This window comes from Schistocerca piceifrons, chromosome 3 (genome assembly GCF_021461385.2).
Source record: "Schistocerca piceifrons isolate TAMUIC-IGC-003096 chromosome 3, iqSchPice1.1, whole genome shotgun sequence".
NCBI lineage: Eukaryota > Metazoa > Arthropoda > Insecta > Orthoptera > Acrididae > Schistocerca > Schistocerca piceifrons.
Genome location: NC_060140.1, coordinates 536,721,529 through 536,747,639, shown reverse-complemented (window position 1 = coordinate 536,747,639; position 26,111 = coordinate 536,721,529). Strand labels below are relative to the sequence as shown.

The 26,111-nt window shown below is 41.0% G+C and overlaps 1 protein-coding gene across 1 annotated transcript in view; it reads left to right on the top strand.

Moving 5' to 3' along the window:
• LOC124789506 (cholinesterase-like) overlaps positions 1-26,111 on the top strand; it is a 185,407-nt gene that overhangs the window by 68,303 nt on the left and 90,993 nt on the right. The window contains exon 6 of the mRNA XM_047256891.1: positions 24,697-24,899. Coding sequence (XP_047112847.1) covers positions 24,697-24,899 — 203 coding nt within the window. The remainder of the gene's footprint in view (positions 1-24,696; positions 24,900-26,111) is intronic.

The following is a 26,111-nucleotide window of genomic DNA, read 5'->3' as shown; positions in this document are numbered from 1 at the left end:
AGATCTCAGAAAACGAATGAGTCCTTTACCCTCTACTATACCTTACTACACATTGAATACCGAATTATGGCGTTACTGTTGCATGGGGGCTTAATTATTCAAATGAAAATGCAATAATTTTAGTAGCTGTATGTCCGGTTACGAAGTCTCGTAACCGGTTGGCCCTGAGTAGTATTAGTACTCAATCTGACTGCATAGAACAACAACAAAGAGTGAAAGGAAATTTCCGTTAACACAATTGATTAATTAAGTCCCCAGCAACTATAAAAGCTACGAAACAACAAAGCACAAATGTAGCTGTTCTGTGTGTGGAAGTGTGACTCAACGTACAAGTATCTGGCTCGGTTCTTCCTCAATAAGACAAGGTATTTTAAACACCATTTAGAATGAAGTCATTAAAAAACCAGAAATACTACAATTGCACATAGAAACCAGAATTACAGTCTAATACATATACACAAGCCAGATGCTTTGTTGACTGAACCTGTGACCAAGAGGCATTGTTATTTAGGAAATCTGAAATAAAAAATTTTTGTTACCCTCATATATATTGACGAAAAATACACTGTGATCATTCCAACATCCCCAATCGAACAGCATCTGCTATTTCGCACAACAGAACAACTGCACACGACATGCACTCAACTAGTACTGCTATCGACATCCTCGCAACAAGCACTGCCCACGGCAACCTCTGAACTACAACTGCCCAGTGGAGGCGGCGGAATCATACTCTTTGGCGCAATCTCTGACGCTGTGACTCAGTGTAGCCACCTTTCATATGCCTCTCCTTCACGGGCTAGAATTTGATGGTATTTTTGCCAGGACTGGTGGTGAAAATACCACCAAATTCGTCCAAAAAAATACAGACAAAATAAAAGATAATATTAATAAGTAAATATCACATAAGTAAATAAATTTTGGTTTGGCACAGGCCATTCAATAACATAATATATAAAATACAGTAAGGAATACAAATGCTTTGATACATGTGATTTTGCACAAGATTTTACACAAGTATCATTCAATCAATGGCACCAGCAATGACGAATAGGTGTAGGTAAGAGTCTCACAACATTTCATAAACAGTAAATACACAAAAAATCTGTTTATACAAATATGCATATAAAATCTTTACAATAGTTCAATAAACAAGTAACACTCCTCAGAGTAGTTGACAGTTCCAACAGTAGCACCCAGCATTGGTCAACAGGTGCAAATAGCAGTCTCATAACATTTCATCAGGAGTATTTAAATAGCTCCAACAGTGGCACTCAGAAATGGTGAGCAGGCGCAGACACCAACAAGTGGCATTATCTCAGTAGCAGCAGTTCCATTAGTGGCACCCAGCAATGTTGAACAGGTGCAGACACAAACAAGTGAGACGGCCGCGGTGGTCTAGCAGTTCTAGGCGCTCAGTCCAGAACCGCATGACTGCTATGGTCGCAGGTTCGAATCCTGCCTCGGGCATGGATGTGTGTGATGTCCTTAGCTTAGTTCGGTTTAAGTAGTTCTAAGTTCTAGGGGACTGATGACCACAGATGTTAAGTCTCATAGTTGAACCATTTGAACCAACAACTGACCTCATCTCAGTAGAAGCAGTTCTGTCAGTGGCACCCAGCAATGTTGAACAGGTGCAGACAGCAACAAGTGACATTATCTCAGTAGAAGCAGTTCTTTAGTGGCACCCAGTAATGTGGAACAGGTGCAGACAGCAACAAACGACATCATTTCAGTAGAAGCAGTTCCATCAGTGGCACCAGCAATGTTGAACAAGTGTAGGTAACAGTCCATTATATTCACTATCACTAATCAGACAGTTCATCAGAGTTTATCAGCAGAAATTAAACACAGTCCATAATATTCTCTATCACTAATCAAACAGTTCATCAGAGTTTACCAGCAGAAATTAAACATTTCCAAGTGGCACCCATCAATGATGATAGGTGCAGGCACGAACAACAGTTTGAATGCACACACAATTGCCTTTACAATATTATTATCAATGCTCTTACACTAAACATACAAAATATAATAAACACACAAATGAGATCAGATAATTGTCATATTAACTATTACAAATACACAAATATCAGTAAACCTATAATATTTATGGGCGTCAGTGCAAGCCACAACAAACAAGTAAAATAATATTTAGGAGGTAGGTCGGTACCAATCATTTGGGATTAGGAAAGGAAAACACACAAAACACACTCACTCATCTTTCTAATTGAGTAGTTTTAACTGTGTAAATGCAGTTCTGTCAAAAATTTGATGTTCAACATGTGTATCAAGTAGTAGTGGCAGCAGTGTATAACAGTCAATAATAGTTAGTCAACGTCATAGTCATCATGTCAAGACCAATGTTTGCCAAGCCAAATCAAATGTACGGTTGCTGGACAACTGTCAGTGTGCCAAGATATGCAAATACTTCCTCTCTCCAAAAAAAAAAAAAAATTATATACTGCTTATTGATTTAACAAAGTGTGTGTGTAGACAATCTTCCTTCCACTTGAGTGTTCTAGTCTGCCATCTTCATCCTCCTTGTTCTATATAAACCAACAAAAAAAATATGCTCCTCACTTACTTTATCTCTTATCCACCAAAACACCAATAACCATCAGCATCACATAATCTTAATACTTCAGTAATACCTCTTACGTCGTTACATATACACCTCATCATCAATATCATTTACCTTACCTCTTGTCCACCAAAACTCCAATAATCATCAACTTCACACAATTTCAGTACCTCAATGATACCTCTTCAATACGTCGATACATATAAACCTTATCGCCAATATCATTTCACTTCCATAACTACTCTTTTCCTCTAGTCAATCTCCTCGAACAAGTACAGATAAAAACCTAGTGCAAACTTCAATTCATCATCCCATAGAATCCGAAGACACAATGTCCATACACAACCTCTGTGTAATTCATCTGACCCTAATCTTCTACTCATTATGAATTATAAAATACATTTTGGTTACCTTGTCCATCATTAAATAAATGAAATGCATACATGACCTCTTACAGCCTTTAGTTTGAATAACATTCAGTAAGTAAGTACGAGTATGGAGTGTGAATTATCGTAATATTTCACAGTGTGTACACCACTTCAAGAATCATGGCAAAACAGAAGAAAACATGTGGAGTATTTCTTGTGTCAAGTGTTACTTGCTATTTCAGTTGCTCACGAAGAATGCAGTGTAATAACTGTCAATGGTCTAAACCTAGTGTTAGTATGTCATGTCGTTGGCTTCCTTCCTATTAGCATAAATTTATACAGCTTCCATAAAACCTCCAGCTCATGTGACTTCAATGAAGTTTCTTGTACCAATGTCGTTCGTAGAATTATAGCAGTTCATTTTCTTATCTTAAAATATAAAGCACTGAGCGTAAGCAAAACATGCAATAACGAGTAGATAGATTATAGATACCGGTAGAGAACAGAATGTGAACAAGTGGAAGTAGCACAATCCCTATAACGAGGCTCTGCCAAGCAAACAATCTATAATAACATAGTGTGCCCTAGACTCCATGTTCGTACACCGTATATCAGCATTTCTATATACCAAATTAAAGAGTAGTTATGATAACAAAACAGAAATGTGTATATATGCAATCCATACGCAAAGCAGCTAATATATATCTTACATAATAAACAGGCCATTAGCATCATATCAGCATGTTGTTGTTGTTGTGGTCTTCAGTCCTGAGACTGGTTTGATGCAGCTCTCCATGCTACTCTATCCTGTGCAAGCTTCTTCATCTCCCAGTACCCACTGCAACCCACATCCTTCTGAATCTGCTTAGTGTATTGATCTCTTGGTCTCCCTCTACGATTTTTACCCTCCACGCTGCCCTCCAATGCTAAATTTGTGATCCCTTGATGCCTCAAAACATGTCCTACCAACCGATCCCTTCTTCTAGTCAAGTTGTGCCACAAACTTCTCTTCTCCCCAATCCTATTCAATACCTCCTCATTAGTCACGTGATCTACCCACCTTATCTTCAGCATTCTTCTGTAGCACCACATTTCGAAAGCTTCTATTCTCTTCTTGTCCAAACTGGTTATCGTCCATGTTTCACTTCCATACATGGCTACACTCCATACAAATACTTTCAGAAACGACTTCCTGACACTTAAATCTATACTCGATGTTAACAAATTTCTCTTCTTCAGAAACGATTTCCTTGCCATTGCCAGTCTACATTTCATATCCTCTCTACTCCGACCATCATCAGTTATTTTACTCCCTAAATAGCAAAACTCCTTTACTACTTTAAGTGTCTCATTTCCTAATCTAATCCCCTCAGCATCACCCGATTTAATTTGACTACATTCCATTATCCTCGTTTTGCTTTTGTTGATGTTCATCTTATATCCTACTTTCAAGACACTGTCCATTCCGTTCAACTGCTCTTCCAAGACCTTTGCTGTCTCTGACAGAATTACAATGTCATCGGCGAACCTCAAAGTTTTTACTTCTTCTCCATGAATTTTAATACCTACTCCGAATTTTTCGTTTGTTTCCTTTCTGCTTGCTCAATATACAGATTGAATAACATCGGGGAGAGGGTACAACCCTGTCTCACTCCTTTCCCAACCACTGCTTCCCTTTCATGCCCCTCGACTCTTATAACTGCCATCTGGTTTCTGTACAAATTGTAAATAGCCTTTCGCTCCCTGTATTTTACCCCTGCCACCTTCAGAATTTGAAAGAGAGTATTCCAGTTAACATTGTCAAAAGCTTTCTCTAAGTCTACAAATGCTAGAAACGTAGGTTTGCCTTTTCTTAATCTTTCTTCTAAGATAAGTCGTAAGGTTAGTATTGCCTCACGTGTTCCAACATTTCTACGGAATCCAAACTGATCTTCCCCGAGGTCCGCTTCTACCAGTTTTTCCATTCGTCTATAAAGAATTCGCGTTAGTATTTTGCAGCTGTGACTTATTAAACTGATAGTTCGGTAATTTTCACATCTGTCAACACCTGCTTTCTTTGGTATTGGAATTATTATATTCTTCTTGAAGTCTGTGGGTATTTCGCCTGTCTCATACATCTTGCTCACCAGATGGTAGAGTTTTGTCATGACTGGCTCGCCCAAGGCCATCAGTAAATCTAATGGAATGTTGTCTACTCCCAGGGCCTTGTTTCGACTCAGGTCTTTCAGTGCTCTGTCAAACTCTTCACGCAGTATCTTATCTCCCATTTTATCTTCATCGACATCCTCTTCCATTTCCATAATATTGTCCTCAATACATCGCCCTTGTATAAACCCGCTATACACTCCTTCCACCTTTCTGCCTTCCCTTCTTTGCTTAGAACTGGGTTGCCATCTGAGCTCTTGATATTCATACAAGTGGTTCTCTTCTCTCCAAAGGTCTCTTTAATTTTCCTGTAGGCAGTATCTATCTTACCCCTAGTGAGACAAGCCTCTACATCCTTACATTTGTCCTCTAGCCATCCCTGCTTAGCCATTTTGCACTTTCTGTCGATCTCATTTTTGAGACGTTTGTATTCCCTTTTGCCTGCTTCATTTACTGCATTTTTATATTTTCTCCTTTCATCAATTAAATTCAATATTTCTTCTGTTACCCAAGGATTTCTATTAGCCCTCGTCTTTTTACCTACTTGATCCTTTGCTGCCTTCACTACTTCATCCCTCAGAGCTACCCATTCTTCTTCTACTGTATTTCTTTCCCCCATTCCTGTCAATTGTTCCCTTGTGGTCTCCCTGAAACTCTCTACAACCTCTGGTTCTTTCAGTTTATCCAGGTCCCATCTCCTTAAATTCCCACCTTTTTGCAGTTTTTTCAGTTTCAATCTGCAGTTCATAACCAATAGATTGTGGTCAGAATCCACATCTGCCCCTGGAAATGTCTTACAATTTAAAACCTGGTTCCTAAATCTCCGTCTTACCTTTATATAATCTATCTGATACCTATTAGTATCTCCAGGATTCTTCCAGGTATACAACCTTCTTTTATGATTCTTGAACCAAGTGTTAGCTATGATTAAGTTATGCTCTGTGCAAAATTCTACATGGCGGCTTCCTCTTTCATTTCTTCCCCCCAATCCATATTCACCTACTATGTTTCCTTCTCTCCCTTTTCCTACTGACGAATTCCAGTCACCCATGACTATTAAATTTTCGTCTCCCTTCACTACCTGAATAATTTCTTTTATCTCGTCATACATTTCATCAATTTCTTCATCATCTGCAGAGCTAGTTGGCATATAAACTTGTACTACTGTAGTAGGCATGGGCTTTGTGTCTATCTTGGCCACAATAATGCGTTCACTATGCTGTTTGTAGTAGCTAACCCGCACTCCTATTTCTTATTCATTATTAAACCTACTCCTGCATTACCCCTATTTGATTTTGTATTTATAACCCTGTAATCACCTGACCAAAAGTCTTGTTCCTCCTGCCACCGAACTTCACTAATTCCCACTATATCTAACTTTAACCTATCCATTTCCCTTTTTAAATTTTCTAACCGACCTGCCCGATTAAGGGATCTGACATTTCACGCTCCGATCCGTAGAATGCCAGTTTTCTTTCTCCTGATAACGACGTCCTCTTGAGTAGTCCCCGCCCGGAGATCCGAATGGGGGACTATTTTACCTCCGGAATATTTTACCCAAGGGGACGCCATCGTCATTTAATCATACAGTAAAGCTGCATGTCCTCGGGAAAAATTACGGCTGTAGTTTCCCCTTGCTTTCAGCCATTCACAGTACCAGAACAGCAAGGCCGTTTTGGTTAATGTTACAAGGCCAGATCAGTCAATCATCCAGACTGTTGCCCCTGCAACTACTGAAAAGGCTGCTGCCCCTCCTCAGGAACCACATGTTTGTCTGGCCTCTCAACAGATACCCCTCCGTTGTGGTTGCACCTACGGTACGGCCATCTGTATCGCTGAGGCACGCAAGCCTCCCCACCAACGGCAAGGTCCATGGTTCATGGGGGAAGCATATCAGCATAAACACATAAATGTTCATATGTAATCTTAAAAAGTAAACATGAAGGCGCAAGCAGATAAATCACAAAGTATAACTTACATACATAACCATATCAGCACAACTAATCAGGTGACAATTATAATTTAAATAAATAAGCAAGCAGGCACATAGTAAAAAAATGTGACATCAGTGAAAAAGCAGTGCAGCCAAGCGATGCATAATATACATAAGTAACAACCCTGTTCATTAATCAATCATTGTCAAAATCAGTTAACACTAAGTATAAATCACGTAATAGCGAGCAGCAAATTACGTCTAATGTATGTACCTAAGTGGAAATACGTTACCTGAAAAATAAACTCAATTAATAGTTACCTTTTTAGTTTATTACTTTCTTCTTCGAAATTACATTCTTCCTGAAATTTTCTCGATAGCAAGTCCTCTTAACGTCGGACACACTCAGAATTTACCTGAAGTTATTAAATATCTGATACAACTGTATCCTGAAAAAAACTGAACGTTAATAACGTAATTTATCAAGTCTCTATAGTTTTATACTGAATTTAATCAGAGAAATTAGACAGTGTGTTTGTTAACGGCTGTCAGTGCGTTCGCACTGAGCGCTCGATGAGCTGTAGGTACATGTGACGTAGGAAGTAATTGTTTGCGGTCAACGACTGCCTTGTGCGGCGCGCAGACTTGACTGTTGCTTTGAGTATGTGTCGCCGCCAGAAAACTGCGCGGTATCCTTCTATTCTCTGCGTGTATCATTCCACAAAAATTTTGACGTTCGATATATGATGTATTCCCTTAGAGCGCCGAGATTTAAGAGTTTCTACGTCGATAGTGTTATCATCAATAATTTTGCGAACTCTATATGGACCTTTATAAAGCAGAAAAATTTGCGACTCAAGCCTTTTCCTTTGTGAGACAAACGGTGAGACTTAATTAACACCTTTTGACCAACTGACAAGGTTTTTAAACGACCAGGACGTTTAGCTGATTTCTCTCTTCTAGCAGCCACAGATGCAATATTTTGTAGAGCCAGGTTGACAACTTCAGAATGCTGCAGTTTCCGTGTAGGCGGAAAAGGAACGATTTCAGAAATGCGATTTGTCGGTGCCTTTTTTTTTAATATCAATATAGGCGGTAAAGAAGTTGAATCATTATGGAGTTCATTTAGAATGTTTTGAAAAATATGAAGTTACTGATCCCACGTTCTGTGATTCTGATGACAACAAAGTCGACACAATTTATTGATTTCCTTCACCCATCTCTCTGAAGCGTTAGATTAAGGGTGAAAAAGTGAAATGATAATTGGTTTAATCTTACGACGCCGTAGAGTATGAAGCCAAATTTTAGAGCGAAACTGTGATCCATTATCTAATATAACCTTATCAACATGACCCACTTCTTTAAGAAAATGTTTGATGAAAGCATTAGATACTGAACGAGCTGTTGCTTTGCGTAAAGGTGTGAAACACACATATTTTGATGTCTGTTCCACTGCTACCAAAATGTACGCAAAACCATTAGTAGAACGAACCACTGGGCCGAACAAATCGACTGCAGCCATCTCCTTTAATTTCGCTGGAATGATAGGTAACAACGGTGCTCTGTGAGAAATAGTTGGTGGCTTAGTCTTTTGACATAATTTGCATTTGGCAAGAACAGATTGAATACGTTTTTCCATATTACTGAAGTAGCAATTTTCTCGTAATTTATGAAAGCATTTTCTGGGACCAAAGTGTGCATAACTGAAATGTGTATACCAAATTAATTTATTAACCCACTCATCAGGAATGCGAACTAACCAAACAGAGTTGTCGACCGATTTTCGTTTAAAAAGCATATTATTGCAAACTAAATAATACTGTCTAATCGCTACGCTTTCCTTTCTCCTCCACTTCTCCTTAATGTCCTTCCAGATGGGATCCTTGTTTTGCTCCTTAGCGATGTCCTGGAGCAAAGACGAAATAAAATTTTCAAACGCAACATCTTGAATATACATCAAACAATAATTGTTTTCTTTGCAGTCCTCCTCAGCACCTTATTTCAAACCCATAGATGCACGTGATAAAGCATCAGCAATAATATTTGAAGAACCCTGTGTGTAAACAATACTAAAATCAAACTCCTGTAGATACAGCGCCCATCGTGACAATCTTCCATGTGTTAATTTTGTTTAACATAAGAAATTCCAGACCTCCATGATCGGTGTAAACCCTAGTATGTCTGCCATACAAAAATATGCGAAATTTTCTGAAAGCCCAAACAACAGCCAAGGCTTCAAGTTCTGTAATCGAATTATTCTTTTCTGATTTTCTGATTTAGAGAGAACACGATTTCCAAATGCAATAGTTTTCTGTACTACAACGCCGTTTTCTTCTATCTCTTGAAAGAAGTGTGCACCTAGGCCTTTGTATGATGAGTCCGTCGCCAAGCAAAAATCTTTAGATAAATCCGGATGTGAAAGAAGTGGAGCAGCAACTAAAGTATCACGAAATTGTTCAAATTCTGATTGAGCTTCCTCATCCTAACACCAATTACAATTCTTTCCATATAGTTCACATAAACGAGGTGTGGCCAAATTGTCCAGTCTAACAAAGCGTCTAAGAAAATTACAGACACCAAGGAAACTACGAACATCACGTTTTGTAGTAGGAACAGCATAATTACGAATAGCGTCTAGCTTCTCTGGATCAGGAAGAATACCTTCTGTAGAAATAATATGACCAAGAAATTTCACCTGGGAACGACCAAATTCAGATTTTTCCGGGTTCACTGTAATGCCAACTCCTGCAAAATTACGTAATAATGAATCCAAAATTTTGTTATGCTCACGCCAAGAACGTTTAGCAATAAGAATATCGTCAACATATGAAGTAATATTGTCACGAAGATAAACAGGTAAAATTTCGCTTAAACCACAAATGAATGCTGCAGAAGATACAGTAAGTGCAAACGGTAATTTCCGAAATCACTTTTGGATAAAATAGTCATATCCGGTTATTCTTTACTGACTCTGCAGATAGATTGATAGTTGAAGAGTTGTTTTGATGGATACAAAGAATAATAAAACAGTAGGCAGCAGTGCAGAAAACTAAAAGGGAAATAGCACCACTACAGCTCGGGGCCCTGTGCACGCTACGGCACATATTCACTTAGTCCAGCGAATCCCCTGAGGACTTAAATAGCCTCATATAAATTCCAGTTGGCACTTAGTGGCCAATTTGGTGGAAGTGCGTACATAAATTGATCTAACCATGAACTTGGATGTATGTCATTTTTAGAATTGCGAAAGATCTTAAATTTACGAACAGTTAAAAAGTGTTTATAGTCAAAGTTTTCTCCTTGTGGCGACAAAGACCTACTGCGTCTGTCCCAGTCCGAATGTCGATTATTGTCAAGTTGCATCTCGTATATGAAATGAATTATTTTCTTCAAAACCCGCTGCTATCTGTGATTCTAAATTTCTTCTACTGTCTTTTCCTACGATTTCGCTTTCAATTTGTTTAACTTGCTTTCATAACACCTCAAATTCCCTTATAACGCGTTCATTAAATTTTCCCTGATTTTCAGCATGTTTATTTATCTTCTGATGCTCTTCGGTAAATGGCAATGGAGCTGTATCAACTGAATCTCTGTCCCCATTTAAACTAAGACTTGTCAATTTATCTGAAATCTTCTCAACTCTTTCCCATAAGTCACCTATTTGTTCTTTCTGTTTATTTACGTCATCCTCAAGTGTCGCGACTTGGGTTTCAGTATTGACACATTTAGTAGTTAACTGTCCATATTGTTGTGTTAGGTTATTTATTCTGTCATTTGGTACAGATTCATCGATTCTTTCAAATATTTCTTCCTTATCGTGTACACATTGTAAATTTAACTCTGAAAATTTTTGTGCTATCACGCGATCTCTTTCTTCCTGTTCTCTATCCTGTTCCTTTTGTCTGATTTCCATTGAAATTAATCTGTTATTGTGAGCATTTAAAATCGGTTGTATTCCTTCTCTAATTTCTTTTTCTAATTCATCTTTCATGTTTTTGAAACATGTCCCTATTCGTGAGTCTAAACGTGTTTCCATTGTTCCCATATCAGTTTTAATTGTTCCTATTTGTGAGTCTAACCGTGTTCCCAAATTTAATATTGCACTCATCAACTGCTCCATATTAACTGGTTCGAAATTCTTTTCGCCCCTAACATTTCCCGTAACACTAACATCCTTCGTCATAGCAATAAAGCTATCTGTGTTCGATACTATTTCAGAATCTTCTATCGTTAATCTCATATTCTGAAAATTTTCCGATTGTGAAAAACTTTGAGCTGGTTCCGGACTATTTTCCCGGCTTATTAAATTGTTTTCTACTTCATCATACTGTTCTCCTGTGTTGGCGAGTTCGCCATGTTAACAATTTCGTCATTCTGACTATCCATCATTTTTGCCTTCTTCATCGATTGCGTAATCACATACAAAACATACAAAACTCGTCACTATACGAAAATTACACACAATATATCACTTTATCACCAACAATACCATTCACACGAAATGCTCCCCGACAAACACGATTAACGAACAATTGAAATCTTCATCATTGCACAAAATCATCAAACCCGTATACGACTCATCAAAAATTAATTCTGCAAAAATACCATTACAAGAATGACAAGACAACTACAAATGTTCAATTACCAAATCTACACATGCAATATAGACTACAATTACTAAACTACAAATTACTACAACAATACTGTTGTCTGCTATTTTTACTATCAAAAGAATTCCAAGGGACGATCCGAAGCAGCGGTCGCCACGTGCATGGGGGCTTAATTATTTAAATGAAAATGCAATAATTTTAGTAGCTGTATGTCCGGTTACGAAGTCTCGTAAGCGGTTGGCCCTGAGTAGTATTAGTACGCAATCTGACTGCATAGAACAACAACAAAGAGTGAAAGTAAATTTCCGTTAACACAGTTGATTAATTATGTCCCCAGCAACTGTAAGAACAACGAGACAACAAAGCACAAATGTAACTGTTCAGTGTGTGGAAGTGTGACTCAACGTACACGAATCTGGCTAGGTTCTTCCTCAATACGACAAGATATTTTAAACACCATTTACAATGAAGTCATTAAAAAACCAGAAATACTATAATTGCACATAGAAACCAGAATTACAGTCTAATACATGAACACAAGCCAGATGCTTTGTTGACTGAACCTGTGACCAAGAGGCATTGTTATTTAGGAAATTTGAAACAAAAAATTTTTGTTACCCTCATATATATTGACGAAAAATACACTGTGATCATTACAACATCCCCAATCGACCAGCATCTGCTATTTCGCCCAACAGAACAACTGCACACGACACGCACTCAACTAGTACTGCTATCGACATCCTCTCAACAAGCACTGCCCACGGCAACCTCGGAACTACAACTGCCCACGGCAACCTCTGAACTACAACTGCCCAGTGGAGGCGGCGGAATCATACTCTTTGGCGCAATCTCTGGCGCTGTGACTCAGTGCAGCCACCTTTCACTGTGTCCGTAAAACGATGTTGGGAGAGAACATAAGCGAACTGTGTCTGCAGACATCAGTTTAAATCGATTTATTTAGACAGCGTTCTCATTACCTTTTTATGTATGTTTGGTGTCAAGTATTCGAGTTGTAGCTAGCACAGCGAACACATCCGGATGACGTTATTCAATATCGCTTATGTGGCAGAAAGTGATCACAGTCAATGAGTGATGGATTGGGAGTTGAGTGTCACCTGTAGGATAATCCCACGATTCTGGGAGTAGTAAAGAGGATGGTAACAGCCTGTGGCGGTATAGGAAAGATACACACCATGTGACAACTCTGTGGTGGAATACTTGCTTTAAGTAACCAAAGAGGTGCAACCAGCAGAGTACATGCTTTAGTAAGAGACAACACAGTCACCTCTCGAACCGCGTTTCCTGCTGAGTATTATCGGACTGAAAAGGTTAACCAGTTTGTGCAGAGACCTCTCAGATGGATTCTAGTGTTGGATTACTTTGCACCTATGGAGCCCTTAGAGATTTTCATGCAATTGAAGTTTTAATGCATTTGGGGATACCGAACCACACTGCTCGCACGTGTCCAGCTAAATAATGTTCTGTGGCGTGGACATTGCCAGTAGCGTCGTAACAAAAATAAATGTGCCTGTAATGAAGTTCGCAGCCACCTGTGGTCGCCATTTTCTACCAAACTGCATGCTCACCTCTTCTACCCCATCTTCAACAACGAAAAGTGCTGCATTGCACGCACCCAGTCTCTGTACACTAATGGGGTTCATCTTAAAGATCGTGCTAAAGGCTGGTTTACGAGTGTGAAGTTAAGGAGGCGAAAATTCCTTGGCTGCAAAGTTACAGACAGCAGCTTATGATCAGAGTGTTTTGACGCAATGTGTGTCTTCAATTACATACGATCAGGTGCCGACATGACACGAGCTCATCTCATGTTTCATCGAAACCGTTGTCCACAGTGAACAAGTAGTGTCCCGTTCATGGATGAGTCACTGTTTATCCCACAGAATGATGTTTTCCAGCCGTCTATTCATCTGGATGACACAAGTGGCATCACCATCAGTGTTGTGGAGCGGAACAATTCTGCCAATGGCAGTGAGTTTTCTTGACGAAGAACAATGTTAGAAGAGAAAAAGACCACCACACCTGTATCGGACTGGTAATGCGACGGATGCTATACAGTGGTATTCTTTTGGGTCGTGGACTGGTTTGATGCGGCCTGCCGGAGTTTCTCTCCTATATGACTCTTTACTTCTCAGAGTAGGACTTGCACCCCAGAAGCTCAACTATTTGCTGTGTACGACCCCGTCTTTATATTTCCGTACTGATTTTGCCACCTGCGGCTCCCTATACAACCATGGAATTGATTCCTTGATGTTAAACATATGTTCTATGATCCTGTCCCTCCTTCTTGTCAGTATTCTCCATGTGTTCCATTCCTTGCCGATTATGACAACAACATTATTTCCCGTTAATCAATCAAACTTTTAACATCATTCTACTGCACCACATCTCAAACGCATTATTCTCTTCCTTTCGTGATTCCACAGAGTCCACGATTCACTTTCATACAGACCTAGAATGTTAGAAATTTCTTCCTCTTATTAGGAAGGTAGTTTCCACTACTAGATTTATTTTGACCAATAATGCCCGCTTGGCATGCGCTAGGTTGTTTTTAACTCCTCTTTCTATCGTCGGCTATGTGCCATTTTGTTCCCAAGGTAGCAGAATTCCCTGACTTCGTCTACCTTTTGGTTACCAATATTGATGTTAAGTTTCCCGCTAATCTCGTTTCTGCTACACCATGTTACTTTCGACTTTCATCAGTTTAGCCACAATCCCTTTTCTCTATTAATTAGATTGTTCATTCCATTCAGCAGGTCGTGCAGTTCTCCTTTAAATTCACTGAAGACAGCAAGGTCATTAACGAATCTTATCACTAGCATCCTATCACTCTGAATTCTAATTCAACTCGTGTAATTTTCTTTAATATTCATCATTGCTTTTTCGATGTATAGACTCGACACTGCGGATGAATGGCTACATCCCTATTAAACACCATTTTTCATACGAGCGCTTCGTACTTGTTCTTCTACTCTTATCGTTCCCTCTCGTTTTTGAAGATATTGCTTGTTGTCCGTCTTTCCCTATTGCTTACTCCAACTTTTCTCAAAATTTCAAATGTCTCGCTCCATTTAACATAAGACTTTCCGTCCGAACAGGCCTTGGAAGGCCCAACGGTACCGACCGGCCGCCGTATTATCCTCAGCCCACAAACGTCACTGGATGCGGTTATGCAGGGGCATGTTGTCCCGGCCGTATGTCAGTTTACGAGACCAGAGCCGCTACTTCTCAGTCTAGTAGCTCCTCAGTTTGCCTCACCCCGATCGCCAGCAGCGCTCGGCAGACCAGATGGTCACCCACCCAAGTGCTAGCCCAGCCCGCCAGCGCTTAACTTCGGTGATCTGGCGGGAACCGGCAAACGTCGTCGAACCCTTTTTCTAGACTGACAAATCCTATGCCCATATCCTGATTTTCCGTAAGTCTTGCTTGCATCATCAACCGTAACGTCTGTGATGCCTCTGTGGTGTTCTTCTTTTCTGACAGCCCAACTGATTGTCATGTAACAGATTCTGTACTTTCCTTCTCATCCTTTTGTATATTATTCTTGTCAGCATCTTCGATGCAGAACTGTTAAGCTGATTGTACGATAGTTCTCGCCGTTATCTGCCCTTGCTATCGTGGGGATTGTGTGGATGATATTTTCGCGAAAGTTTAGTGGTTTGCCTCTAGACTCAAAGATTCTACACGTCATTCAAAAAAATCACTTAGTTGCTTCTTTTACCAATGATTTCAGAAATTCCGATGGATTATTAGCTATCTCTTGTGCCTTATTTGACAGCAAGTCTTGCACGGTTTATAAAACTGTGACTCTAATACTGCATTTCTTACATCTTCCATATCGACTACCATTTCTTCCTCAATCACGTGAGCAGACAAGTCTTCTCAATCATAAAGGCCGTTAATGTACTATTTCTACCTATCCATTTTCTCCTCTGCGTTTAACACTGGAATTTTCCTGGTACTCTTAATATTGATGATCTTGCTTTTAATTTTACTGAAACTTGATTTGACTTTTCTTTACGCTGCATCTGTTGTTCCGAAGATTATTTCGCCTTGGCTTCCCTCCAGTTCCTATTTATTTCATCCCTGAGTGACATATTTCTGTATGCCTCAGTTTCTCCGATACTTTTATACTTCCTTCTTTCGTCGATCAGCTGAAGTATTTCTTCTGTTGCCAGCTGTTTCTTCACAGTTGCAATTCTTACGCCTATGTTTGACTGTACAACTTCCGTGATTGCCCTTTCACAGATGTCAATTCCTCTTCAACTAAACTACCTACTGTGATATTCATTATCGCAGCTTCTATAGCCTCAGAGAACTACAGACACATCTATCACTCCTCTGTACTTCACTATTCCTCTGCTTCGCACCTTGGTTCCTGCAGACGATTCTCTTAAACTTAACTTTACTCTTCTTCTTTACTAAATTACGATCGGAGTTCGTATGTGCTCCTGGATACGTTTTACAATCCAATACTGATTCGGAATCTCTGTCTGACCATGATGTTAGCCAGCTGGAATCTTTCCGTATGTCAAGGCCATTTTCGAGTATAGCTCGTCCACTCGTGACTTTTAAATAATTTAGTCGTTGCTACTGGGATGTATACAATATCCAGTTAGTACCTTTCGTACTTTTCCTACAAATAAGACCATTTTATCGCGTAACGTTTTCTTCGTTCCCTTCCCTTAGTACTAAGTTCCATTGGCCCATGGTTTTTAGATAATTTACTATTACATATTGAATTTTCTTCGTCCCTTAATCTTCTCCTTGTGATGTCTGCACGTATCGTTGAACTATTGTTGTTGGTGTCGGTTTTCTGTCGACTCTGATGAGAACAAATCTGTCACTGAGCTCTCTGAATTAACTTACTTTCAGTTCTACTTTCCTATTGGTGACGAATCCTACTCAGGTTATACCATTTTCTGCAGCTGTTGGTATTACCCTGACCAGCAATTACTAACTGAATTTTAAAGCAGAACTCAATTCATCTATCCCCTCTCTGTTTTATAATGCGGAATCCACATCATCCCTTCATACCGTCTTCCACTCCCTTCTCAAATATCGCTTCCATTCTCCCATGGATATCAGATTTTGATCTCTGCTTACATATTTTATTACATTTTCAAAGGCATTATATAATTATTCTTTCTCTTCATCTTCTGCTTGCGATATTGGTATGCATGCCTCAACTATTGTTGTAGTCACCTGTTTGATGAGAATAAACCTATCGCTGAGCACAGTAGCTCTGTTCTGCCTCCTTATTCATGACGAATCCTATTTCCGTTATACCACGTTCTGCTGCTGTTCATATTACCCCTATACTTCTCTGACCAGACATTCTTGGCATGTTTCTATTTCACGTCTTTCATCCACATTATATCGAGACATACCCTTTGCATTTTTTCAGATTTTCTGGCTTCCCTACCGTATTCAGGCGACCAACGTTTTAAGATCTGACTCTTAGAATATTATACTTTCGTATGTTATTCATTCTTTCTCTCGTGGCCGCCTTCGCTATGGCAGACCCCCACAGGAGATGCGAAGGGAGGATTAGTAGTGAATCTTTTGCCAGTGGAGATATGATGATGATACTTTCTCAATAACATCCTCATGTCATCTGAATACACATTAGGCGTTTTGAATTCGGTGGTTCTTAGTGTCTTCTTCATGCTCACACCTTCGATCGCTGCTAATTCTTCCACCTTTTAAGGGTAGTTGATTACACCAACGGCAAGAACGTTGCCACAATCTTGTCTGCTCCTTCATCGTCTTTGACAAGGCCGTTGGCAGAACAAGAGTGACTCGTTATACGAGAGGTACTCGATCGCCGTTGCTGATAATTTTTATTCAGAATTTCAACACAAACGCGGATTTATCCGGGGACCCGGTATGTTCTGATTACTAATCAAAGACGCTATTCCCTTTTCTTTCTTTCCATTTGTTTCTTCGTTGGTTTTTCATCTGCATTTCAGAGTACATGTCGCATGACATCTTTCAAAGTCCATGTATGAGAACTTCAATCAGTTTATTTACTATAGATAGCGGTCTGTGGGCTCAACGAATACGCTGCACTACCGTGTCAGCACCACTAGCCCACGGCGGCCACTCCATTGTGGCTACATTCTGAAACAATATGTGCTCATTAGTAGTGAAACGTACGTGGGTTCCAAAAGGTAGGTGAAATGAGAGACTCCTCCTCCAACAGATATGTGATACTGTGTCACTACAATGAGGTAGCTGCATGTGCCGGTGCTGCGCGATATAAAATTGTGTTTCGCACTAAGCCAGCCTCGTCCGCTTCATTTGCTACTTCGTCTCCTTGAATTACGACATATCATATTACCCAGAAGAATGACACCCCCTTTCCATGCACTTGTAGATGAAACGGGTAGTCGTTGATTTATTGGGTGTGTCTTTCTTCCGATTGTAAGTGAAGGACACCTTGTAGGAACCCTAGTAAATGAGGAATTTGGTGGCGTGATTACATCTCATCACATCCAAAGCCCTTAAGGTCGCATATAAAACAGCATCGTATACTGTGAATGTATACCTTGTGATCAGAAGTGTCTGGTTAACTGGCTGAAAATGACTTACAAGTTCTTGGCGCCCTCCATCGATAATGCTGGAATTCAGTATGGTGTTGACCCACCCTTAGCCTTCATGACAGCTTGCACTCTCGCAGGCATGCGTTCAGTCATGTGCAGGAAGGTTTCTTGGGGGATTGCAGCCCATTATTCACGGATTGCTGCGCTGAGGAGAGGTATCATTATCGGTCGGTGAGGCCTGGTACGTAGTCGGCGTTCCAAAATATCCCACAGATGTTCTATAGGACTCAGGTCAGGACTCTGTGGAGGTCAGTTCATTACAGGGATGTTATTGTGGTGTAACGACTCTGCCACAAGCTGTGCATTATAAACAGGTGCTCGATCGTGTTGAAAGATGCACTCGCCGTCCCAGAATTGCCTTTCAACAGTCGGAAGCGAGAAGGTGCTTAAAATATCAGAGTAGGCCTGTGCTGTGATAGTGCCTCGCGGAACAACATGTGGTGTAAGCCCCTTCCATGAAATACACGACCACACCATAAGATCACCGCCTCCGAATTTTACTGGCACTACAAACGCTGACAGATGACGTTCACTGGGCATTCGCCATACCCACAACCTGCCATCGGATCGCGACATTGTGTACCGTATTTCATCACTCCAAACAACGTTTGTCCGTTTTTAAATTGTCCGATGTTTACTCTTCTTACACCAAACGCGGCGTCGTCAGGCATTTACCGGCGTGACGTGTGGCATATGAGCAGTTGCCCGACCATGAAATCCAAGTTCTCTCACCTCCAAAATGGCTCTGAGCACTATGGGACTTAACATTTGAGGTCATGTGTCCACCAGAACTTAGAACTACTTAAACCTAACTAACCTAAGGACATCACACACATCCATGCCCGAGGCAGGATTCGAACCTGCGACCGTAGCGGTCGCGCGGTTCCAGACTGAAGCGCCTTTAACCGCGTGGCCACACTGACCGGCTCTCTCACCTCCCACCTAACTTTCATAGTACTTGCAATGGAACCTGATGCAGTTTGGAGTTCCTGTGTGATGGTCTAGATAGATGTGTGCCTTTTACACATTATGACCCTCTTCAACTGTAGGCGGTCTCTGTCAGTCATCAGACGAGGTCAGCTTGTACGATTTTGTGCTGTACGTGTCCCTTCACGTTTCCACTTCACTATCACATCGCAAACAGTGGACCTAGGTATGTTTAAGAGTGTGGAAATCTCGTGTACAGACGTGTGACACAAGGGACACCCAATCACTTGACCACGCTCTCAGTCCGTGAGTGTCACGGAGCACCTCATTCTGCTCTCTCACGATGTCTAATGACTACTGAGGTCACTGATATGGAGTACTTGTCAGTACGTGGCAGCACAATGGACTTAATGTCCATGGGGTGTCCGGATACTTATGATCACATAGTGTATTAGCTTATCGAGTCTTAAGAGCATATTCAGGAATAATCGCAGTACAGTCGATGGAATTCCACTGCGTAGAACCTGTAACAGGAGAAACACGGGTTCCTGAAGTTAAGATTGCTGGTTTTTCTACTTCTAGCTTACAACAAATAAAGAACAGCTACCATTTGTTGCAGTCTGTCCCCTCAGCTGAGTGATCAGAGCGTCTGACCGCAATACACTGGGCGTGGGTTCGATTCCTGGCCAGATCGGAGATTTCCTCCACTCTGGGACTGGGTGTTGTGCTGTTCTCATCATCATTTCATCATCACTGACACGCAGTTCGCCTAATTTGATGTCTAATGTAAAGACTTGCAACTTGGCAGCAGAACATCACCGGCTGGGGACTTCCAGCAATCAATGCCATACGATCATTTCGTTTCATCGTTTGTTACAACAATAAGTAGAAGTAGCTTAACAAACATCTGATATTGACGAAGACTATATCCCTTGTTCCGTCACCTTCTTGAAAAAAATTCAGAACTGTAGAAAGATTAACGCCTTATCTTGCCAACGTTTGGTGAATTTTAATCTACTTCTGATATTAAAACAATCTTCCTTTTGAAAGAAAATTGTCGTTAAGGAAAATTATTCAGATTTAACACATGAAAAAAATTACGGGACCAATATAAAACGACGAGTTCAAAGTAAGTTGTGAAAGTTAGCAACTGCTGATTTATACTGAAGTAAAAAAAATTACTAACCGATATGTGCAACGAACACCGCAACAAGAGTGCTTTCACCAACTCGCGTGTACACGCAACATTAATTTGTTTGACATGTACATCATAAGACAGAAAAAAACGACGCTTCCCGAAGCAATTAGCCGAAAAGAACGTACATTGGTAGATGTGGAGTACAGTTTCAGAAAAAAGTTGATGATTTATTCAAAAGAAAGAGCTTTACAAATTGAGAGTGTCAGTAACATGTTGGTCCAAACTGTGACCCTTATTGGAGCAGTTATTCGGCATGGCGTTGATTGTTAAAGTTCTAGGATATATTTCTCAGGGACATAGTGCCAAGTTCTGTCCAATTCGAGCGTTGGATCGTCAAAATCCCGTGTTGGTAGGAGGGCCCTGCCCATAACGCTCCAAACGTTCTCAGGTGGTGAGAGACGCAGCGACCTTGCAAGCACGAAGACAACCTCTAGAAACTCTAGATGGGTGCGTCCGGACATTATCTAGCTGAAATGGAAGCCAGGTTGGCTTACAATGAAAAGCAACAAAATGGGACGTAGAATAACGTAGAGTTATCGTTGTGCCGTAAGGATCCGAATGTCGACAACCAAAGGGTTCTCCGACAAAAAGAAATGGCAACCCCGTCCATTAAACCTCGCTGACGCGCCGTATGATGGGCGACAGTCACGCTGGTACCCCATTGATGTCTGTGGCGCCTCCAGACACGTCTTCGCTGGTCGGCGGGCTTAATTCGAAGCGGGAATCAGCATAAAGACTACTCCAGTCGATGAGATTCCAGGCCCAAGGCGGGTCTGGAGTCGTCCCGGAGAGCAGTGGGGTACCGACGTGACTATCACTCGCCATACGGCCCGACAGCCAGCTGTTATGGGTTGGTGTACCATTTCTTTTCGTAGCAGGACCGCTTTGCTTGACGTTCGTGATACCCTACAGCACAGGGATACGTTGACGATAACGCCCCTTGTTGTTGCCCTTCACGGCAAATCATCCTGGGCTTACATTTCACCAAACCTAAAGCTCGCTCACATTTGGTAAGAGATTCTACTGCTTCTTCCTGCTTGCCAAACCGTGCACTGGCCAACAAGGTCACCGGACCTCTTCGTAACTGAGAACGTTTGGAGCATTATGGGCAGGGCTTTCCCACCATCTCGGGATTTTGACGATATAACTCACCAATTGGACAGAATTTGACATGACATCCCTCAGGAGGAAAGCCAACAACTCTTTATCAATCAATGACAATCTGAACAAGTGCACGCATGAAGGCCAGAGGTGGACTATTGTGTGATTCACTTGCTAAATTTGTGAATCTCTTCCTCAAGTAAGTCATCCATCATTTCTGAAATTGTAATCATTTGTTTGCCTGCGCTTGTGCATCACATTTACCGATATCCGCACCAGTTTGATAATTCCTTCATGGTACGTCATTTTCTTTGTTTTAGTGTGTCGATAATTTGCTTATAAGACATTACATACTCCGCATATTCTGGAGGAATAACTAGAATCTAAAAACAGCTGGTGTTCCCGCATTCCTTTTGGAGGCGCAGGCACAAACAGACAACCCAGGAAACTGCTAGTGTCCAGAAATCAATGCTTCTAACGCTGCTTTGAAATAACCCTCGAATAACATCCGTTTGCAGGACGATAGCTAGATCCGAACTACGTCCTTTACAGCAGTGTTGTGGGATGTGCGATGTACTGCGGCTGTTGTGCACGTCGAATCAGCCATATATACTGAACGCCTCTCACTACTGGTCACATTGGTCACATTGGCACCCACTACGCAACTCCCGGGTCCTACAGACAAGCAAGACCGCGCGCACATGGACAGTCTTACGAAAACTGCCAGGGAATACTCGCTGACTGCCAGCCAGTATCTCGAATCACTGCCCGTAGAGGCTGTACTGGTGATGACAGATAATCAAGAGCCCCCTGCAGATCGTTATATGCAGATCTGTTGACTCGCGGAGGCTCAGATCCATCAACTAGCGGTTGATTGTAATTAGAGTGAGCTACTGACAGAGGTCCAGTACAGACTTCTCGTATGGCAACGACACTTGCCAGATACTCTAATGCGTCAATGTGGAACCTATTAACGCAAGAAAAAGAATTAGTTCCAGTTTTCGCTACTTGGCGCATATCTCCCGCTGTGAATGCAAAGAAAGACGTACAACAATATTTCCATATGTAAAGGAGTAGCATAGGGACGCGGGCAAAAAACGCCAAGCCAGTAAGTAAGTTCTTTACACAGTTTATTCAGTATGAGCATCGAAGGCGTAGACGAGATGCTCTACAGCGCCAGATCTGCACATGGTGGCCAATATTGGAACATTTTTTTTTTTTCCAGCGTAAATCGGTTCCGCATTAACAGCTTTAGCGTATCTGTTACGTTCTGCTGCCATCCGATAATTGGAGTCCACACTGGACCCCTATGAGAAACTGCACTTGAATTATAGCCAGCTGCTGTTAATTATATTTCAAATGCATTTTGAGATATTCCTATTTCTTGTACCCTGCAATACTTTTTTTGCACATATCAACGTCTGCGTAATGAGGAAGTGTTCTAACGAGGCACTTGTTAACATCTGTATACTTCATGACAGACTTTCAGATATAGCCCACTAAGTACCATTTCCATGTGAACTTAAAATACCTCTCAGTTGGTAGAGTATTTCCCACAGACGCCACAAAATACTACCCCAATAGATTTCTTTAACAGATTAACTATTATGTTTTGCGTTCAATTACAGGTTTCTTGTTTTTTAAAAAATTGCAAATTTCCCGTCTTGCTTCTCTTGTATCGCTGCTGTTTTCAGGTACAGAATACTCTTCTTCAGAATTAATATCGTTCAAGGTTGTTTTAGTCCCTCACAAAGGGCTAAAGGAATCCACATTGGAGCTTCCTGAATTCCTTCTTCTATTGAACACAAGGCTTAGTTGCTTTGTCGAGTTATGCCCGATTACTTATTATGCTATTAATTCTCTACTTCTTTTCTTTTCCTTTGTCACGTACTTACGTTAAAGTAACCTCTGGCTTGCCACAGGGGAGTGTTTTGGGACCACTGCTTTTCACAATATATATAAATGACCTAGTAGATAGCGTCGGAAGTTCCATGCGGCTTTTCGCGGATGATGCTGTAGTATACAGAGAAGTTGCAGCATTAGAAAATTGTAGCGAAATGCAGGAAGATCTGCAGCGGATAGGCACTTGGTGCAGGGAGTGGCAACTGTCCCTTAACATAGACAAATGTAATGTATTGCGAATACATAGAAAGAAGGATCCTTTATTGTATGATTATATGATAGCGGAACAAACACTGGTAGCAGTTACTTCTGTAAAATATCTAGGAGTATGCGTGCGGAACGATTTGAAGTGGAATGATCATATAAAATTAATTGTTGGTAAGGCGGGTACCAGGTTGAGATTCATTGGGAGAGTGCTTAGAAAATGTAGTCCATCAACAAAGGAGGTGGCTTACAAAACACTCGTTCGACCTATACTTGAGTATTGCTCATCGGTGTGGGATCCGTACCAGATCGGTTTGACGGAGAAGATAGAGAAGATCCAAAGAAGAGCGGCGCGTTTCGTCACAGGGTTATTTGGTAACCGTGATAGCGTTACGGAGATGTTTAATAAACCCAAGTGGCAGACTCTGCAAGAGAGGCGCTCTGCATCGCGGTGTAGCTTGCTCGCCAGGTTTCGAGAGGGTGCGTTTCTGGATGAGGTATCGAATATATTGCTTCCCCCTACTTATACCTCCTGAGGAGATCACGAATGTAAAATTAGAGAGATTAGAGCACGCATGGAGACTTTCAGACAGTCGTTCTTCCCGCGAACCATATGCGACTGGAACAGGAAAGGGAGGTAATGACAGTGGCACGTAAAGTGCCCTCCGCCACACACCGTTGGGTGGCTTGCGGAGTATAAATGTAGATGTAGATGTAGACGTAGATGTACCTTAGTTAATCGTTAGAAAGAGAGATGTTAATCATGTCATGCAGAAGTTATGCCGTAAAAATTTATTGCATTCTGTAATTTGAGGATTATGTCTTATCAGAGTCTCGATGATCCACCAAAATATTTTTGCATCAGGTCGAGGGTATACATTACGTGTAGGAGTCAGATTACACGATTTATTTTTTACTGATTCACTTTCTTATTAACAACTGATTACCTATTACTTTCCCAGAAATAGTATCCATTGATGCGTACTTTCAGAGGGACAGTAACAATGTGAATAAGTCACAAGGCTTCTGTTTGAGTGCAATACCTGTGACTCACCTCTCAGCGCCGACACTAACTGAAATGTGTAATACGTCCTTTTGCAGGTCTGTTCTCAAGAGCTATTATTCAGAGTAGTAACTTCGTCGTCGCAAACCCGCTGTCAACAGCAAATGCCCGAACTCATTCTTTCAAACTAGGAGCCACCCTCGGCTACGAAACCGACGATACACAACAGCTGCTCGACTTTCTGCAATCTGTGAACGTAACAGACCTTCTGGTAAACGACTCTCTTATCCAGACAGAAGTGGTACGTAAAAATACAACTTTTTCCTTCTGTGTACTGCATATGAGCGAGAGTGTGAACAAGATTTGAGCTGTGATGGTAGGGGAAAGTGTGAGGGGGGACTTGGGGTCACGCAATGCTTGTTATATCTTCTAGGTCTCTTCAAACTGATAACTGGTTATAGACGACAAAATATTTTGAGTCTCATGTGAATCATGGACCTTACCGAGATCGGGCTGACTGCTTGCCTTAATAACGCAGATAACACGTGCAATCACAAATTAGGGGTATCTGCGGGGAGGTCTGTCTAATACGTCCTAAAGAGAAACAGCAACCTTTTCAGTAGTCTAGGAGAAACAGTCGTTAAGACTGATGGGTCTAGCTTTTTAAGTTTAGCCAACATGGTCTTACTGGACTGGTAATGTAAGCTATTGAAAAAAGGGGACAGCTACTGTAGTACTTTCTGTGCTACGACCATGTAGTTTGTGACGATGGGATCCTCTTATGTAAAATATTCCGTTGATAGAATGGTTCCCCAATTCGATCCCTGGGTAGTGGAAGTCGTCATAAGGAATGCTAGGACTGGCAGAGGAAATTGCGTGGAGTGTTAGATCCTTTAATTTGGGCGGGGAATAAAGAACGGGATTTTAGGTTTGGTGAGCACTGGATCATCAACACAAAACTGGATGGGGGGTAATGCAGTATTAGCCCTAAACCTTAATTAAAAAAAGTAGGAATACAGGTACATTGCTACGAAGAGCCTTGTGAACCCGTTATTGTAGCCAAGATAAACTTGCAAACCAGCTCTCATCACAGTGGTACAGGTTTGTATGCCAACTAGGTCCGCAGATGAAGAAACTAAAGGAATGCATGATAAGACAAATGATATTATTCAGATAGTTACAAGACATGAAAATTTAATTTTGGTGGACGGCTTCAATTCGGTAGTAGTAAAAGGAAGAGAAGGAAAAGGTATTCGGAGAACATGGACTGGGGAAAAAGAGTGAAAGAGGAAGCCACTTTGTAGAATTTTACACAGAGCGTACTTCAGTCATCACTAATACTTCGTTACAGAGTCGTGTAGCGAGGTTATATACGTGGATGGTCTCTGCTACACTGCAAGATTTAAGATTGATGACATAATGATAACGCGAAAATAACAAAACCAGATTTCAACGTGTAAGACATTTCCAGGATGTGGACTCTGACTACAATTTATTGTTTATGACCTGCAGA